This window comes from Tupaia chinensis, unplaced genomic scaffold (genome assembly GCF_000334495.1).
Source record: "Tupaia chinensis unplaced genomic scaffold, TupChi_1.0 Scaffold000561_1, whole genome shotgun sequence".
Classification (NCBI taxonomy): Eukaryota; Metazoa; Chordata; class Mammalia; order Scandentia; family Tupaiidae; genus Tupaia; species Tupaia belangeri.
In genome coordinates this window covers 4,269,914-4,289,640 of record NW_006160074.1, presented here as the reverse complement: position 1 = coordinate 4,289,640, position 19,727 = coordinate 4,269,914, and the positions used below count along the sequence as shown (strand labels likewise).

At 43.8% G+C, this 19,727-nt stretch overlaps 1 protein-coding gene across 4 annotated transcripts in view; it reads left to right on the top strand.

The window, feature by feature from the left end:
* Nucleotides 1-19,727, top strand: part of AGBL2 (AGBL carboxypeptidase 2) — a 72,993-nt gene that overhangs the window by 8,926 nt on the left and 44,340 nt on the right. The window contains exons 5-8 of one of the 4 annotated variants that reach the window (XM_006157834.3): nt 1,711-1,896; nt 10,436-10,543; nt 11,127-11,280; nt 18,205-18,987. In XM_006157834.3, the coding sequence (XP_006157896.1) occupies nt 1,711-1,896; nt 10,436-10,543; nt 11,127-11,280; nt 18,205-18,987 (1,231 nt within the window). The remainder of the gene's footprint in view (nt 1-1,710; nt 1,897-10,435; nt 10,544-11,126; nt 11,281-18,204; nt 18,988-19,727) is intronic. The other 3 variants (XM_006157835.3, XM_006157837.3, XM_006157836.3) reach the window with 3 other exon arrangements.

Below are 19,727 nucleotides of genomic sequence, written 5' to 3'. Positions count from 1 at the left end.
GCACACCCCCTATAGCAAAAACCTCTCAAAAAAAAAAAAAAAAAAGAATTATTTAACTTTTATTTATTCATTTATTTTTAATTTGAGCAGAGAGAAAGAGAGAAAGCAAGAAAGCAAGGCCTCCGAGTCTAGGACTCAAATCACAGTTGGCCATGTGGGAGTCCAGCACCCTTAACTACCATGTCACCTGCTGGCCTGTCTTTGCTCATTATTTTTTGGAATAATTGACAGATTTCATTTTTCCCAAACTTCCCCATGTCTTGAAAAATTTTTCATTTTGTCACTTGCAGTTATTAGATATATTCTTTCCCCATAACAATCAACATTCTGAGACTTTGATTTCTGTGTCAGCCCCTTTTTTTTCTTTAAGGCTTTTGATATAGGGCACATGCACTTGCCAGAGACAGACAGAGACAGTGAGAGGGAAAGTGAGAAATCACCCCACTGTGTGGATGGCCACACATCATAATCCCTTCTCCATTCTCCTCCTGGGATCTTAGCATGCACACACGCTCACGTGTTTGGTGTGATTTTCAAGCCACCAGGTCTGGGACTCAAACGGGGCAGTCAGCAATGTGGGAGTACAGTAACAAAACCGGTATGCCATCTGCTGGCCCCTCCGTTACATCTGTTAAAAGCCTGAAGGTAAATTTATATCATGTTTTTGTACTGCAGTGTCTCACCTGTGAAGACCACATGTGGCTTAAACTCACACCAGGCACATGTGCGTGTGTGCCCAAGATTCCGAGAGGAGAATGGAGAAGAAGGGATTGTGGCGTGGCCATCCCCCCAGGCGGGTGATTTCTAGCTTTCTGTCTCTCTGTTTCTCTCTGTCTTTCTGGCAAGTGCATGCGCCCTATAGCAAAAACCTCTCCAAAAAAAAATTGACCAGAGAGAGAGAAAGCCAGGTCTGGCACTTGAACTGTGGTTGGCCATGTGGGAGTCCAGCACTCCAATCACCATGCTACCTGCCAACCCCTCAGCACGATTTTCAAGACGCCAGGTCCAGGATTCAAGCTACAATTAACCACATGGGAGTCCAGCGCTTTAACGACCATGCCACCTACTATTTTCCAGGCCCATTTTGTTAAATCTCATGTTCTTTTTTATTTTAATTTCTTTCCATAGGGTGTATGCACTCACGGGAAGGAGACAGAGAGAGAGACAATGAGATGGAAAGTGAGAAGTCACCCTCTGAGGGGATGGCCATGCCACAATCCCTTTTCCTCTCAGGAATCTGGGCATACACACACAGGCTCCCAGTGTGATTTTTTTTTTAAGAGGTTTTTGCTGTAGGGTGCATGCACTTGCCAGACAGAGAGAGACAGAGAGACAGAAAGCGAGAAATCACCCCCCAGGGGGGATGGCCACGCCGCAATCCCTTCTCTGTTCTCCTCTAGGGATTTTGGGCACACATGCACTCCATGTGAGTTTTAAGCCACCAGGCCCGGGACGGGAACTGCGGTCGGCTACATGGGAGTCCAGCGACATAGCCATTAGACTAACTGCTGGTTCCCCCAGTGTGAGTTTTATAATCTTGACTCTACCATCCTAAACTAAATCTCCTTAAGGGAAAACCACATTATAGCTTTATACATCTGTGCTAATATCTTAATACAGCACTTAAAGTTACTCAGTTGCTTTAGATGAACATTCAAGTTCCCAAGGAGGAAAAAGAACATGTTTACTCATTCATTTTCCCTTTGGCAGATTCATTTATGCTGAGTTCACCACTTCTCAGAAGCAAGCAGCTTCTTTATGATGAGTTGGACGAAGTGAACCCACGTCTTCAAGAACCTCGCGACCTCTTTGCTTGTTTCTCTAGCAGTGGGTCACTGCAGGCTCCAAGGTGGCCAATAGAATGTGAGGTCATCAAGGAAAACATTCATCATATTGGTAATGTGGCTGCTGTGTGTGGTCCTGCTGTTCTGACACTTGACTACAAGACCTTAGCATTTTAAGTCCTGTATGCTGAAGACTAGGGTAGGACCGAGTCAGTATCTGTTAACATACCCTGAAAAGATGAAACTCTGGGAAACTGATGCATACCCACCAAAGTCCTGCAGGTGGCCAGATGGTGGAGGGCGCTGGACCCCAACATGGCCGACCGTGGTTGGAGTCCCAGACCTGGCGGCTTTCTCACTTTCTCTCTCACTCTCGCTGTGCCCCTCTCTGGTCAAATTAAAATAAATGAATAAATAAATAAAGTTAAATAAAGAAAATTTTTTTAGAGAGTTTTTTGCTACAGGGTGCGTGCACTCACCAGACAGACAGAGAGACAGACAGTACGCGAGAAATCACCCCCCGGGGGGGATGGCCACGCTGCAATCCCTTCTCCATTCTCTTCTCGGGATCTTGGGCACGCACGCACACATGCACACACGCCCAGCGTGAGTTTTAAGCCACCAGGTCCGGGACGTGAACCACAGTCGACCACATGGTCGACCAAAGCAACATAGCTGTTACACTAACTGTTGGTCCCAATAAAATAATTTTTTTAAAAAAGGTCATATTAGAGGATAAAACAGAATGTCTATGAGGTTTTTGGATTGGCATGGGACAGTACTTTCCCAGAGACCAAAAAATAATATATTAAACATAATATATTTAATATTTAAATCTTTCCTCTATGTTATTCCTATCTCAGTACAGGTTCAGTATCCCTTATCCAAAATGTTTGGGAACAGAAGTGTTTCCGAGGTTATTTTAGATTTCAAAACACTTACATTTATGTAATGAGATCACTGGAATGGAAACGGATTCTACACACGTAATTCTTTTGTTTCATGTACACATATACAGATAGCCTGAGGCAGTGTTATACAGTATTTTTGTGTTGCAGCATGTAGACTGCAACCCTTCAGATGTAGAGTTTTCCTCTTGGGGAATCATGTTGGTTCTCAGAAGTTTCAGATTTTGGAGCATTTCAGATCAGGGATGCTTAAACTGTATTAAATGTTTGGTTGAATTGTATTTTTACCAACCTTGGTATAACTGATAAAGACAGTAGCTTTTACTATTTTTTATTATATTTGGAATGTATTGGAGTTTATGTACGAATGAAGAGGCTTTTTTCCCCTTTTTTTTTTTTGGAGAGTTTTTTTGCTATAGGGCACGTGCACTTGCCAGAAAGACAGAGACAGAAAGCAAGAAACCACCCCCCCAGGGGGGATGGCAACTCCACAGTCCCTTCTCCTCCATTCTCCTCTCGGGATCTTGAGCATGCACGCACATGCTCCTGGCATGAGTTTAATCCACTGGGTCCAGGGCTCAAACCGTGGTCTCCTACGTGGGAGTCCAGTGACATAGCCGTTATGCCAACTGCTGGTCCTTTTTTTCTTTTTCTTTTTTTTTAATAAGAGAGGTTTTTGGAAGAGGCTTTTATGACATTTTTGGTCCTATCTGTGAGCTCTTGATACAAGTAGAATCTTCTGCGCCCATTCATGAAGCATTTACAAAAGTGACCACAATGAGAAGTGGGAACTTTTCTCGTTTCTGGAGTACTTATGTCTCCCAAGAATCATGTCTCTGCATTAGACTGCTGGATAAACTGGTTATGTTTTATTTTCTCACTCCGCTCTATAAAATGCATTCAGTAAACATGTACTAGCATTTCTCATATGCCCAGTGCTTGGTGCTAGAGATACAGCAATGAACAGTGTGGAAACACACATCCTCAAACTGTGGGGGAAGTTGAATGTTTTACCAGGCAATCGTGTAGAGCTTGGTCCCTCTGGGAACCCCTCACCAAGCCCGAAAGTTAGTATAGATTTTGAAAAGGAGTTGACATAAAAGATGAGTTCAAGGGACCAGCAGTTGTCAAAATGGCTATGTCGCTGGACTCCCATGTAGTCGACCGCGGTTCGAGTCCCGGATCTGGTGGCTTAAACTCACACCAGGCATGTGTGCGTGCGTGCCCAGGATCCCGAGAGGAGAATGGAGGAGAAAGGATTGCGGCGTGGCCATCCCCCCTGGGGAGTGATTTCTCGCTTTCTGTCTCTCTGTCTCTCTGTCTTTCTGGCAAGCACACACGCCCTATAGCAAAAACCTCTCCAAAAAAAATTTTTAAAAGATGAGTTTGAAATGATCTAGTTGAGGGCCAGCAGGTGGCATGGTGGTAAAAGGCGCTAAATTCCCACAAGGCCAACTACAGTTCGAGTCCCGGACCTGGTGGCTTTCTCTCTCTCTCTGTCTCTCTCTGTCTCTGTTCCTCTTTGGTCAAATTGAAATAAACAAATGAATAAATAAATAAAGTTAAATGAAATAATTCTTTTTTAAAAAAAAGAAATGATCTAGTTGAGAGAGTCAAATAAAAATATTCCAGTTAGAGGAAACAAAAATGGCATGGTGTGTTTAGGCAAACATGGAGCATTTATTGAGAATGAGAGATAAGAAATGAGGGTGAAAATATGGAGAGGGGCTCACTTAATGTGGCCTGCCAGAGACAGCACTGTTCTCAGCATGTTTGGAAATGAGAAGGGAAGTGTTTTTGAGGGGTGCAATGACTGGGTGTTCTAGAACCATCTGCCCCTACGCTGTATAGTTTTTAGACAAAAGTCCAAGTTGGTGTGACCAAACAAGAGGCTTTCCTGTTGCCTGTATAAAACAGCAGAACTTGAGGACCAGTAGACAGCGTAATGGTTACATCACTGGACTCTCACATAGATGATCATGGTTCAAGTCCTAGACTTGGGGGCTTCAAACTCACGTTGGGCACATGTGCATGCATGCCCAAGATCCCAAGAGGAGAGTGGAAGAGAAGAGATTGCGGCATGGCCATATCACAAGCCCCCTGGGGAGCGGATTCTTGCTTTCTGTCTCTCTGGCAAGTACATGTATCCTATAGCAAAAATCTCTCTCAAAAAAAAGGAGGGACCAGCAAGTGGCAGGGTGGGTAAGGCTCCAGATACTCCCACATGGCCAACCATGGTTTGAGTCCTAGACCTGGAGGCTGGATTTCTTACTTTCTCTCTCTCTCTCTCTCTCTCTCTGTCTCTCTCTGGTCAAATTAAAATAAATGAATGAATAAATAAAATAAATAATTAAAAAAAAACACAGAACTTTGTGTGTATGTGTATTAGACTTAGAATTCCTGTGAGGATTCAAGATTTAGTTCCAAGAGCAGGGAAAAAGTGGGAAACTGGAATTAGTAACCAAATTATTATACTGGTATCCAGCAAACCACAAGGTCTTTTTTTTTTTAAGAATTACATTATTGGGACCAGCAGTTAGCGTAATGGCTATGTCGCTGGACTCACACATAGTCGACCGCGGTTTGAGTCTCGGACCCAGAGGCTTAAACTCACACCGGGCGCGTGCGCATGTGTGCCCAAGATCCCGAGAGGAGAATGGAGGAGAAGAGATTGCGGCGTGGCCATCCCCCCTGGGGGGTGATTTCTCGCGTTCTGTCTCTCTTTCTGGCAAGCCCATGCACCCTACAGCAAAAACCTCTCCAAAAAAAGAAAAAAAAAATTACATTATTTAACTTTACTTATCCATTTATTTATTTATTAAAATTTGACCAGAGAGAGAAAGAGTGAGACCAAGTGAGAAAAAGAGTGAGAAAGCAAGCCACCCAGTCTGGGACTTAAACCATGGTCAGCCGTGTGGGTGTCCAGTGCTTTTACCACCATGCCACCTGCTGGCCCCAAACCACAAGGTCTTTTTAAAAAAATCGTTATTTATTTTGGAATCAGCAGATGGCGTAATGGTTACATTGCTGGACTCCCATGTAGTTGACTATGGTTCAAATCCTAGACCTGGTGGCTTAAGCCTCATGCTGGGCATGTATGCATGTGTGCCCAAGATCCCAAGAGGAGAATGTAAAAGGGACTGTGGTGTGGCCATCCCCTCTGGGGGTAATGTCTTGCTTTCTGTCCATCTCTCTCTGGCGAGCACACTTGCAAAAATCTCTCTCAAAAAATGTATTTTATTTATTGTTGTCATTTGTAAATTTTCTATAGGGCATGTATGCTCACCAGAGAGAAACAGAGTGAGGGGGAATGTGAGAAAGCAAGCCACCAGGTCCAGGACTCAGATTGCAGTCAGCCATGTGGGAGTCTAACACCTTAACCACAACGCCTCCTGCTGGCTCTACCACAGATCTTTAAAAAAGCAACTTTAAAAATTTCAAGGAAACTCAACTATTGTTTAGACTGGATTGTCTGGCCCAACCACAGTAATGTACATTGGATGCTGCTGCGTGGCAGGTTAAGGGAACATGGAAGACTCAGGTTCATTTCCTGGCCTACCTTGAAAAAAGCCGGACGGGGTATTAAACACACCTGGAGTTCCAGCTATTCAGGATACTGAGGCAGGAGGATCATGAGCTCACGGGGGCAGCATAGTGAGGCCCTGTCTGAAGAAAAAAAAAGTACTTGTGCACAAACACACACACATACACACTGAATTGTCAAAGCCCCTTCATGTCCCATCCCCTTTAAGGAATTAGCATTGGGGCTAGCCCGTGGCACCTCAGAAACAAGCTGCTCTGTGATCCTGTTCCCACATGGGAAGGTCCCATTTTCATGTCCCAAAGCCTCCCGGTACATGCCGGGCACACATGTGCTTAGGATCTGGGCTATTTGAGACTGGGTAGATTGTGGCGTGGGGACTTCACTGGGGATGTCTATCTTTTTCTGTCTGTCTCGTTCGCACTCATGGAAGGAATTAATGAATAACCTTTAAAAAGAAAAAAATATGACCAACAGGTGGCATGGTGGTTAAAGTGCTAGACCCCCACATGGCTGACCACAATTGAAGCCCTGGACCTGGTGGCTTGAAAATCATGCTGGGTGCCAGCAGGTGGCATGATGGTTAAGGTGCTGGATTCCCACATGGCAGACTGCAGTTCTTCAAGTCCCAGACCTGATAGCTTACTTTCTCACTTGGGGCGAGCAGGTGGCATGGCGGTTGAGGGCACTGGATTCCCACACGACTTGAGTCCCAGATCTAGTGGCTTGCTCTCTCTCGTGCGCGCGCTCTCTCTCTCCCCCACCCCCTCCCTCCCTCCCTCCCTCTCTGATCAAATTAAAATAAATAGATAGATAAATAAAGTTAAATAAAGTAATTTGTTAAAAAAAAAATCAGGGACCAGCAGTTAGCGTAATGGCTATGTCGCTGGACTCCCACGTAGTTGACCGCGGTTCACGTCCTGGACCCGGCGGCTTAAACTCACGCTGGGCGCATGTGCGTGCGTGCCCAAGATCCCAGGAGGAGAATGGAGGAGAAGGGGTTGCCGCATGGCCATCCCCCTTGGGGGTGATTTCTCGCTTTCTATCTCTCTGTCTCTCATCCTTCTGGCGAGCACACACTCCCTTTAGTGAAAAAAACTCTCAAAAAAAAAAATCATTATTTTAACTAGTTGTGTCTTTATAAGCCCTTGGCTTTCATCAGTGGCTACTGTATTTATTTATTTATTATTTTCAGAATTACTTATTTAATTAATTCCATTTGTTGTTAATATTTTTTAATTTGACCAGAGAGAGAGCACGAAAGGGAAAGCTAGAAAGCAAGCCGCCAAGTCCGGGTCTCAGACTGCAGTTGGCTATGTGGGAATCCAGCACCTTTAACCACCATGTCACTTGCCAGCCCAGCCTACTATATATTTTTTTTAAAGAATTATTTTTATTTAATTTTATTCATTGTCATTATTATTATTATTATTATTTCTTATCAAAGTTGACCAGAGAGAGAGAGAGAGAGAAGAAAAGTGTGAAAGCAAGCTGCCAGGGGGACCAGCAGTTGGTGTAATGGCTATGTCGCTGGACTCCCATGTGGTCGACCGCTGTTCGAGTCTCAGACCCAGTAGCTTAAACTCATGTCGGACGCATGTACGTGCGTGCCCAAGATCCTGAGAGGAGAATGAAGGGATTGCGGCATGACCATCCTCCCTGGGGGTGATTCCTCACTTTGTGTCTCTCTGTCTCTCTTTCTGGCGAGTGCACACGTCCTATAGCAAACCTCTCCAAAAAAAAAAAAAAGGCAAGCTGCCAGGTCTTGGACTCAAACCACAATCAGCCATGTGGGAGTCCAGCTGCCTTACCCACCATGCCACCTGCTGACCCCCCAGGGTACTATATTTAAAATATTTACAAGCTGCCCAAGTCACATAGAAGAGATTTTTATTAATTCAGTGCTAATGAAAAAGCCTTGTTTTCTCTGAAAGAATTGATAGACTTGTTCCTCTATGGTAACGAAAAGTATCTATCTGATTATATTTTCCCAGCTTGAAGGAAGCTCAGGACCAATTTTTTTTTCAATGCCAGAAGGCACATGGGCACACCTTGTGTGAGTCTGGTCAAGCTACAAATCTCCCTTAGTCCATTCTTTCCTCTATCCCATGTTTTTTGTTTTTTGTTTTTTGGGTTTTTTTTTTTTTTGAGAGGTTTTTGCTATAGCGTGCGTGTGCTCGCTAGAAAGACAGAAAGAGACAGAAAGCGAGAAATCAACCCCCCAGGAGGATGGCCACATCGCAATCCCTTCTCCATTCTCCTCTTGGCATCTCGGGCATGCACGCACACGTGCCCTGTGTGAGTTTAAGCCACCGGGTCCAGGACTTGAACCGCGGTCGACTACATGAGAGTCAAGCAACATAGCCATTACACCAACTGCTGGTCCCAACCTGGCATATCTTTGAAGTCACCAGGGCTGGGATTCAAACCATACTTGGTCATGTGGGATCCAGCTCTTAACCACTGTGCTGCAGAGCTGGCCTCTGCTCCCAATTTTTCATTTAATTTTGCTATAGGGCACATGTACTCCTTGAAAAGACACGCACAGGGGTGGAAGGGCAGCAGGTGATAAAAACCACCCCTCCATAGGGGATAGCCATGGTGCAGTCCCTTATTCTCTGTTCTCTTTCAGGAGAATAGAGAAGAGAATTTGGGGCATTACACACACATGCCCAGTGTGTTTCTCAAGCCACTCGTCAGACTAGACCCAGGCAGTCAGCTATGTGGGATCCAGCTACCTCAAGCCACCATACCTCTGGCTGGCCCTAAGTTAGTTTATTTATTCCATGAAAGAAAAAGGGACAGTTACCTCCAATAAGGTAACATTACAATACAATCCAGCCTAAGCCAGCCTGTGTCATCACATGTGTGTGTTCAGTACATGTATGTATGTGTATATATTAAATTATACATATATTATTTATATATAATTAAAATATATGTATATGTGTGTATATATACACATACATATATGCACACACATATACACACACACATACCGGGAGGCCTTAAGTCATCACATTTATGTGTTCAGGGTGTGTGTTTACTGGGAGGCCCTGGGTCATCACGTGTGTGTGTGTACGTGTATTGGGAGGCACTGGGTCATTACATGTATGTGTTCAGTGTGTGTATGTGTGTATACACATGTATGTACTGGGAAGCCCTGAGTCATCACATGTATGTGCTCAGTGACATACACACACTCACTAGGAGGCCCTGGGATTTCTTTTTTTTTTTTAATAATTATTTTATTTAACTTTTTATTTATTATTTATTCATTTGTTTATTTCAGTTTGACCAGAGAGGGATAGAGTGAGAGAGAGAGATGGGAAGAGAGTGAGAAAGCAAGCCACCAGGTCCAGGACTCGAACCATGGTTGGCCATGTGGGAATCCAGCGCCTTTAACCACCATGCCAACTGCTGGCCCCGGCCCTGAGATTTCAACCTAGGACCTCGCCATGTGGGTCCAATATCGCAGAGCACTGCATTATTGACTGGTTGGGCACATTTTAAAAAGCTGTTGCAGAAACTATTTTGATTTTTCTGGCTTGATTTTTTTTTTCTTTGAAAGGCGTATGCACTCAATGGAAAGAGAAAGAGAGAAAGGGAAAGTCAGAAATCACTCCCATGGGGGATAGCCACACCATAATCTCTTCTACTCCATTCTCCTTTTGGGATTGTGGGCATGCACACCACGTGCCCGATGTGATTTTCTTTTCTTTTTTTTTTTTTTAATTTTTATTTAACTTTATTTTAATTTGACCAGGGGAATGGGGAAGAGAAAGAGAAAGCCGCCAGGTCCAGGACTTGAACGGTAGTCAGCCATGTGGGAGTCCAGTGCCCTTAATCACACCACCTACCAGCCCCACCCTGTGTGATTTTCATGTTGTCTTGTCCAGGATTTGAACTGCAGTCAGCCATGTGGGAATCCAGTACATTAACCACCATGCCATCAGCTGGCCCCTCCAGCTTAAGACTGCTACTTAAAATTTATTATTTCACTATATAACGTTTTGTACAAAGTCTCATCATTGTCTTTATGGACAGAATCAAAACATAGTTAAATTTATAAACTGGGAACTGGGGTGGGAATTTGGTTTGATTTGACCAAACTAGCCATTTGAATAATAATTATTATTTCATATCAGTTTGGATAGTACCTTTTAAATTATTTCTTAATATGTACGTATTATGTCTTTCAGAATGGGTTCCACCTCGACCAGAATATTTCTATCAACCTACAGGAAATGAAAAAGTACCAGAAATTGTAGGAGAGGAAAAAGGCATAGTAGTTTATCAATTAGATTCAGGTATTATGATTACCCTGAACAATGAATGATTAATAACAGTGTTTTAATAAATATAGCCTCTATAATAAAGTGATTTTTTTTTAATTTTGCAAAAAGGGGGTACCAAAAGTTAGTGTAATGGCTATGTCGTTGGACTCCCATGTAGTCGACCGTGGTTCAAGACCCGGACCTGGTGGCTTAATCTCACTCCAGGCGCATGTGCGTGCATGCCCAAGATCTCAAGAGGAGAACGGGGGAGAAGGGATTGCAGCGTGGCCATCCCCCCTGGGGGCTGATTTCTCACTTTCTGTCTGTCTGTCTCTGTCTTTCCAGCAAGCACATGCACCCTATAGCAAAAAAAAAAACTCAAAAAAATTTTTTTTTTTGCAAAAGGGTATATATGCTCTCCAAAGAGAGACAGACTGGGGATCAGGGTGGGGGTGGGCTCAAGAAAGCACCTTCCTAGGGAATGGTCACTCTGCAGTAATCTCTTCTTCTCTGGTGGACTAAGGATGTAACTCTCATGGACAAAAGGGGATTCCTGTAATTGCTAGATTAATGGTTTATGAGGGAAACCTCGCCTAAATATGTCTCTTACTTGCAGTACCCACAGAAGGTTCCTATTTCACCAACTCCAGAGTGGGAGGCAAGCGAGGAATTATCAAGGAGATTGCTGTCACATTGCAAGGACCGGAAGATAACACTCTACTATTTGAGTCAAGGTTTGAGAGTGGGAATCTGCAAAAGGCTGTCAGAGTGTGAGTAATGATAAAAAAAATTTTCCAAAGGGATGATGCCTTGAGTGAGAAGTATCTTCAGGGATGATCTTATGAATCAAGAGTTTATGGGGAACCAGCAGTTAGCGTAATGGCTATGTCGCTGGACTCCCACGTAGTCGACTGCGGTTCGCGTCCCGGACCCGGTGGCTTAAAACTCACGCCGGGCGCGTGTGCATGCATGCCCAAGATCCCGAGAGAAGAATGAAGGAGAAGGGATTGCGGCATGACCTTCCCCCCTGGGGGCTGATTTCTCGCTTTCTGTCTCTCTGTCTCTCTCTGTCTGTCTGGCGAGCGCACGTGCCCTATAGCAAAAACCTCTCCAAAAAAAAAAGTGTGTGCAAAAAAGAGAGAGATGAGATGAGAAATGGTTATGAGGATGAAGAAGAATGGCTTATGTCTTATCCCAGAATAAAGTAATATCTAAATTGTATGCCCTGTTTAGAAAAGAAAATAGTGCTTGCTTAAAATTTGTATTAGTGGACTGGCCCCGTGGCATAGCGGTTAATTGTTGTGCAGAGAAAGCCAGATCCCACGTGGCCGACCAGGATTCAAGACCCTGCCCTGGCAGCTTGAAGAAACACTCTAGGCATGTGCTTGTGCTCCTAGGATCCTAACAGGAGGGAGGATTGGAGGGAAAAGAATTGTAAGGTCACTAGGCCCCATCAGGACACTTTCTTTCTCTGTTTCTCTGTTTTTGTTTTCTTGTAATGTTCTTTTTTGTATGTGTGTGTGCCATTTCTTACTCACTCTCTGGTGAGTACAAGAGCCCTCTGGCATTTAAAGAAAATAATTTGCGGGACCAGCAGAAGGTGTAATGGTTACGTTGCTGGACTCACACATAGTCGGCCTCTGTTCCAGTCCTGGATCCCGTGACTTAAAACTCACGCTTGTCGCATGTGTATGCATGCCCAAGATACCGAGAGGAGAATGGAGAAGGGATTGCAATATGACCATCCCTCCAGGGAGTGATTGCTCACTCTGTCTCTGTCTCTCTCTCCGGTAAGTGCACGTGCCCTATAGCAAAAATCTCTTTAGTAAAAAAAAGAGACAAAAAAAAAAAATTTGCAATAGTTAAAATTATGTAATATGAAAGGTCCTATAATTCTACCTCATAGACATAGGCTGCTAAGAGTTTGGCATATATGTCTTAATTTCTTTCTGTGTGGGTGTGTCTAATATACACAAATTATGTATTTTATAAAAATAGAAACTAGATAATGATATACATATTGTTTTGCAAATTGCTTTTTTCACTTAATAAGTATCAAATGTTTTTCTGTGTCACTACCAATCCCTTTTTTTTTTTTTTTTTTTTTAAGAAATCTTTTTGGGGGGGAACCAGCAGTTGGCATAATGGCTATGTCGCTGGACTCCCATGTTGTCAACCTTGGTTTGAGTCCTGGATCCGGTGGCTTAAACTCACGCCCAAGATTCTGAGAGGAGAATAGAGGAGAAGGGATTGCAGTGTGGCCATCACCCGGGGGAGTGATTTCTCACTTTCTGTCTGTCTGGTGAGTGCATGACCTCTCAAAAAAAAAAAAAAGTAGTATTTTGGGGCCAGCAGGTATTATGTTAGTTAAGGCCACTGGACTCTCTCACATGGCTGACTGCAGTTCAAGTCCCAGACCCAGCGGGGAGGGATTTCTTGCTTTCTGTCTCTGTCTCTCCGGTGAATGCACATGCTCTAAAGCAAAAACCTCTCAAAAAAAAAAGAATGTATTAGTTTTATAATCTAACCTGATTTAATAATAAAATACGACTATTGAAACTACAGAACCTGAGCCAGCAGGTAAAATGGACGTTAAGGCACGGTTACAGTCAGCTGCATGGGTGAGTCCTGGACCCAGCAGCTTAAAACTCATTGCCAGGTGCTTGTGCGTGTATGCCCAAAATCACAAGAGAAAAATCGAGGAGAAAGGATTGTGGTGTGGCCATCCCCCATGGGGGATGATTTCTCTCTGGTGAGCACATGCACCCTATAGCAAAAATCTCCCCATAAAAAAAAAGAAAAGAAAAAACGGGACCAGCAGTTAGCGTAATGGCTGTATCACTGGACTCCCATGTAGTAGACCACGGTTCGTGTCCCAGACCCAGTGGCTTAAAACTCACACCGGTTGCCTGTGCGTGCGTGCCCAAGATTCCGAGAGGAGAATGGAGGAGAAGGGACTGCAGCGTGGCCGTCCCCCCCAATGGTGATTTCTCGCTTTCTGTCTCTCTGTCTCTGTCTGTCTGGCGAGCACACGCGCCCTATAGCAAAAACCCCTCCAAAAAAAGAAAAAGAAAAAAATTATTTTTACATGATGGGGCCAGCAGGTGACATGATGGTTAAGGTGCTGAATTCCCATATGGCTGACCATGGTTCATGCCCATGGACCTGGCAGCTTGTTTTCTCACTTCCTTTCTCCCTTCTCTTTTTTTTTTTTCTCTCTCTCTGATGAATTCATGTGTCCTATATAGTAAATTGAAAAAAATAACAATAATAATAAATAAAATTAAATAATTGAGTCTTTAAAAAAATAAGAATTATATGGGGCCAGCAGGTGCCATGGTGGTTAAGGGCTCTGGACTCCGCATGGCCAGCTGCAGTTTGAATCTCAGACCCAGTGATTTGCTTTCTCAATTTCCCTTTTTCTCTCTCTCACTCTCTCACTCTGTCTTTCTCTGGTCAAATTAAAATAAATAAAGTTCATTAAACTTTAAGAAAAATATTTATTTATTTATTTATTTATTTATTTATTTATTTATTTATTTAGTTTTAATTTGTTATACGTCACATGCACTTACCAGACAAAGAAAGAGAAGAGAGAGAGAGAAGGAAAGTGAGAAAGCAAGCTGCTGGGTCCAGGACTTGAACTATAGTCAGCCATGTGAGTCCAGTGCCTTTAACTACCACACCAGCTACTGGCCCGATATACCTACTTTTTTTTCGTTTTCTTTTTAGATTTTTGCCATAGGACACTTGCATTTGCTGGAGAGAGACAGAGAGAGAAAGTGAGAAATCACCCCTCAGGGAGGATGGCTACACCACACTTCTTTCTCCTCTATTCCTGGAATTTTAGGCGTGCACACACATGCCCCTGGCTTGATATTTCAAGCCCCCAGATTTCGGACTCTAACAGAGGTTAGTCATGTGGGAATCCAGCAGCTTAACCACTTCACCACCATGCCACTTGCTGGCCCCATAGTAGTGCATGATATTCTCCCCCTTTTTTAAAATTTGACAGAGGGTATGTGTGTTCACCAGAGAGAGACAGAAAGAGGGAGATAGAAAGCACCCTAATGGGGTGTGGTTACACGGGAATCCCTTCTTCATTTCTTCATCCTATCGGAATCTGGGACACATATACAAACATGCCTAGCTTGTTTTTAAAGCTGCTAGGTCTGAGATTCGAACTATGCAGGATCTAGCTCCTTTAACTTCTAGGGATGGGGCTGGCCCAATAGGGCGTATTATTCTGTTGTATAGGTGTTCCATGCCTTATTTACCTTGTTCTCAATCAATGGGAAATTACAACATTTACTATGTTTTTGTTTAATTACCTAATAGAATTTACAGCCTTATGCATTACATTTAAAATATTTTGGATATTTTTAGTTTGGGGGGGTTTTTTTGTTTGTTTTGTTTGTTTGTTTGTTTTGCCATAGAGCATTTGCATTTCCTGGAAAGAGACAGACAGACAGAGAGGAACAGCGAGAAATTACCCTTGAGGGGATGATCATACCACAATCTCTTCTCCTCCAGTCTCCTATCAGGATTTTGGGTACACACGCACATGCACTCAATGTAATTTTTTTTTTTTAAGAGAGATTTTTGCTATAGGGTGAGTGCATTTGCCAGAGAGACAGAAACAGAAAGTGATAAGTCACCCCCCCAGGGAAGTGGCCACATCACAATCCCTTCTTCTCTTAGGATCTTGGGCATGTACACAAGCACATGCACATGGCATGAGGTTTAAGCCTCCAGTCCAGGACTTAAACCATGGTCAGCCATGTTGGAGTCCAGCCATGTAACCATTATGCCATCTACTGGTCCTACTTAGCATAATTTTCAAGCCTCCAGGTCTGGGACTCGAACCATGGTCACCCATGTAGAAATCCAGCACCTTAACCACCAGGCCACTAGCTGGCTTATATATTTTATTTTTAGGGGATGAATTGAAACAATAAAATTGTGCTGGGCACAGTGGCATACGTCTCTAATCCCAGCTACCCGTGAAGCTGAGACAGGAGGATGACTTGAGCCCAGGAACTCTGGGTTGTAGTGTGCTATGCCAGTTGAGTGTCCGCACTAAGTCTGGCATCAATATGGTGACCTCCCGGGTGTGGGGAACTACCAGGATGCCTAAGGAGAGGTGCACCAGCCCAGGTCAGAAAGGGAGCAGGTCAAAACTCCCATGCTGATCAATAGTGGAATCGTACCTGTGAATAGCCACTGCACTCCAGCCTGGGTAATATAGCAAGACCCTATCTCTGATAAAAAAAATAATAAAATTGCTAGGATAAAAGATCTGAATGGAGTTATGGCCACATCACAATCCCTTCTCCTCTATTCTCCTCTCAGGATCTTGGGCACACACGCCCATGCGCCCGGTGTGAGTTTAAGCCACCGTGTCCAGGACTCAAACTGCAGTCGGCTACATGGGAGTTTAGCAACATAGCCATTATGTTAACTGCTGGTCCCAGTACTTTTTAAAAACTATTTATTTTTATTTTATTTATTCCTTCATTTATTTTAATTTGACCAGAGAGAGACAGAGAGAGAGGGAGGGAAAGTGAGAAAGTAAGCCACGAGGTCTGGGACTCGAACTGTGGTCGGCCATGTAGGAGTATCCAGTCCGTCAACCAAAATACCACCTGCTGGCCCCCATGAATACTTTTTTTTTTTTTAACAGATTTTTATTATGGGTCATATGCTCACCAGAAACACAGAGACAAACAGACAGAAAGTGAGAAACCACTTCACAGGAGGGATGGTTACACCTCAGTCCTTTCTTCTCTGGTCTCCTCTCAGGATTTCACACACACCCAATATGAAGTTCAAGCCACTGGGTCTACAACTTGAACCTCAGTTGACCATGTGTGAGTCCAGCACCTTAGCCACTACTCCAGCTTCTGGCCCCAGGATTTGAATACTTTAATTGCTAGTTAATGCCAAATTATCCTACAATGTGATTTCAGTTCCCATCAACACTGTTAGAGTGCCTGATTTGGGCTAACCCTCTGCCCTACCGATTAAGGGGAGCTGGATTCCACATGATCCACTGCACAGGTCAACTTCCAGCTCTGGTGACTTAAAAAATATACCCAACATATGTGCTTATGTACCCCAAATCCTGACAGGGTGAAGAAATAGAAGTGAAGGGATTTCCACATGACCACAACCCACTGGGGGTGCTTTCTTTCTCTTCCTTTCTGCATCTCTCTCTGGCAAGCACTTTCACCCTTTGGGAGGGGAAAAAGAAAAAAAAGAAAAAAAAAGAGTGCCTGTTTCCCAGTGCTGGAATACCAATTAGGTAGAGTAGGAAATGACATCTTATTTTAATTTGTGTTTTTTTAATTTTATATGTGGGTAAAATATTTTTCTTCTTTTTGCTATTTTCCCTCTTCTGCAAGTGAGTCCTGCTCCTTTTGTTTATTTTTTAATTCTATAATAAAACTGTCTATTCAAGCATCTAGCATTTATTTGTTTACTTTTAGTTTTGGTTTTGCTATAGGGTGTGTGGGCTCATTGGAGAGAGAGAGGGGGATAGAGAGAGAGAAAGAAAGTGAGAAAGCACACCCTCCTCCCCCCTGATGGCCACACTGCTTTCCCTTCTCCATTCTCAGGATTTGGGGCATGTAAACTCACATACCTGGAGTGTTTTTCAAGCTGTGGAATATGGGATTCAATCAGTGCAGTTGGCCATAAGAGATTCAACTGCCTTAACCACCAGACCACTAACTGGCCCAGTCCTGCCTTTTTTTTTTTAATGAGGTAGATACATTCCAGTTATGCCCCCTCCTTTTCAAACAGTCAATGCCAGAGATAAAATAACACTGAGACTTCAAGGTAGTGAGCTCTTGGGTAGATATGCTAGCAGCCTCAGAGGGCTCTGGCTCCACTGCTGTTAGTGTCTTTCAGAGAAACTGCAGTGGTGCCAGGGGCTGCTGGCATTGCAGAAGCTCACCAGACTTCCAATATCCCACCTGCCCGTGAGTTTTGAGACTGTTTCTTCCTCACCCCAAACTTACTTTTCTTCCCCCATGTTCCTACCAGTTGAAGAACTAGGTAAATTAGAAAACACACGTTTGTTATAGAAATCTTTTCCTATTATAATATCTAATTTTGGGGGCCAGTGGGTAGCATGGTGGTTAAGGGCACTGGACTTCCATGTGGTTGACTATGGTTCAAGTCCCAGACCTGGCAGCTTGCTTTCTTACTCCCCCCCCTCTCTTTCACTCACTCTCTCACACTCTGTCCCTCTCTGGTCAAATTAAAACAAATAAATATAATAAGTTAAATAAAATAATTCTTTAAAAAAAATCTGTTTTTACCATGGGAAAACATATTTTACCAGTTCGGGTATTTTATTTTTTGCCAGAGGGCATTTGTGCCCACCAGAGGGAGACAGAGAAGGAAGGTGAGAAAGCTTCACCCCTCCCTCCCCCATGGAGAATGGTTACTACATAATCCCTTCTCTTTCACCTCTTCTTTCAGGATATTGGGTATCCACACACTTCAATGTGCACACGCACGTGCAAGCATCTAACATGTTTCTTACCTGCCAGTCCCAAGACTCGATCCATGCAGTGGGCCATGTGGGGTGTAGCTGCCTTAACCACCACAGGATGGCTGAGCCACTAGTTTTGTTTTTTAAGGTGGCAGTGTGAGGATACGGTGTTGTTCTGTTTTCTCCGTCACAGAGGCACCTATGAGTATGAACTCACCTTGCGAACCGACCTCTACACAAACAAACACACTCAGTGGTTTTATTTTCGCGTTCAGAACACTAGAAAAGATGCCACCTATCGCTTCACCATTGTCAACTTGCTAAAACCTAAGAGCCTTTATACTGTAGGGATGAAGCCACTCATGTACTCCCAGCTGGATGCCAGCACCTACAACATTGGCTGGAGGAGAGAAGGAAATGAAATCAAGTACTACAAGAACAACGCGGATGACGGGCAGCAGCCTTTCTACTGTCTCACATGGACCATTCAGTTTCCACATGACCAGGACACTTGCTTCTTTGCACACTTCTACCCATACACATACACTGATTTGCAGTGCTACCTCCTGTCAGTCGCAAAAAACCCCGTCCAGTCTCGGTTCTGCAAGCTCCGAACTTTATGTAGGAGCCTTGCAGGAAATACCGTCTACCTGCTCACCATCACCAACCCATCTCGGACCCCTCAAGAGGCAGCTACAAAGAAAGCCGTGGTCTTAAGTGCCAGAGTCCACCCTGGGGAAAGTAATGGCTCCTGGATCATGAAAGGCTTTTTGGACTTCATCCTTGGCAACTCCCCAGATGCCCAGCTCCTCAGAGATATCTTTGTCTTCAAGGTGGTTCCCATGTTAAATCCAGATGGTGTGATCGTGGGGAATTACCGGTGTTCACTGGCTGGAAGGGACTTGAATAGGCATTACAAAACCATTCTGAAGGATTCTTTCCCTTGCATTTGGTACACCAGGAACATGATCAAAAGGTGAGACTTTTTATCTGTTGATTTACCTGTGAATGCACAGGTGCCAGATAATCTATACGTGATGGAGTGCGAAGTCTCTGTTACAGAAATTGAGTACGTCTCTGGAAACAGGGTTTTTACCATCCTCTTTGAAAAGGAGAATTGGCGCTAGTTGTTCAGACTTTTAAATCATTATCTTCCCTTTGGGTTGAAACCAAACATGCAGTAGTTCCAGCTAGAGTCATTTCATTTACAAGTGAAATAACGAGTAGAAAAGATCAGAGATCAGAAGAGTCCTTAGGTTTTCGTGATGACACTTGTGTGGTGGTAATAATCATAATGGTAGTTAACACTTAGTGCGTGTGTATGAAGTGGCAGACAAACAATACACGATGGGCGCTTGTGCGTGCGTGCCCAAGATCCCGAGAGGAGAACGAAGGAGAAGGGATTGTGGCATGGCCATCCCCCCTGGGGGGTGATTTCTTGCTTTCTGTCTCTCTGTCTTTCTGGTGAGCACACACACCCTATAGCAAAAAAACAAAAAAAAAAAAAAACTCTCAAAAAAAAAAAAAAAAGTAAACCTAGGGCAAGCAGATGGCATAACAGTTATGTCACTGTACTCCCCGATGGCTAACCACGGTTTGAGTCCCAGACCTGGTGGCTTAAAAATCACGTTATGGGAGACCAGCAGATGATGTTGCAGTTGAAGCACTGGATACTCCCATATGGCCTACTGTGGTTCTAGTGCAGGACCTGGTGGC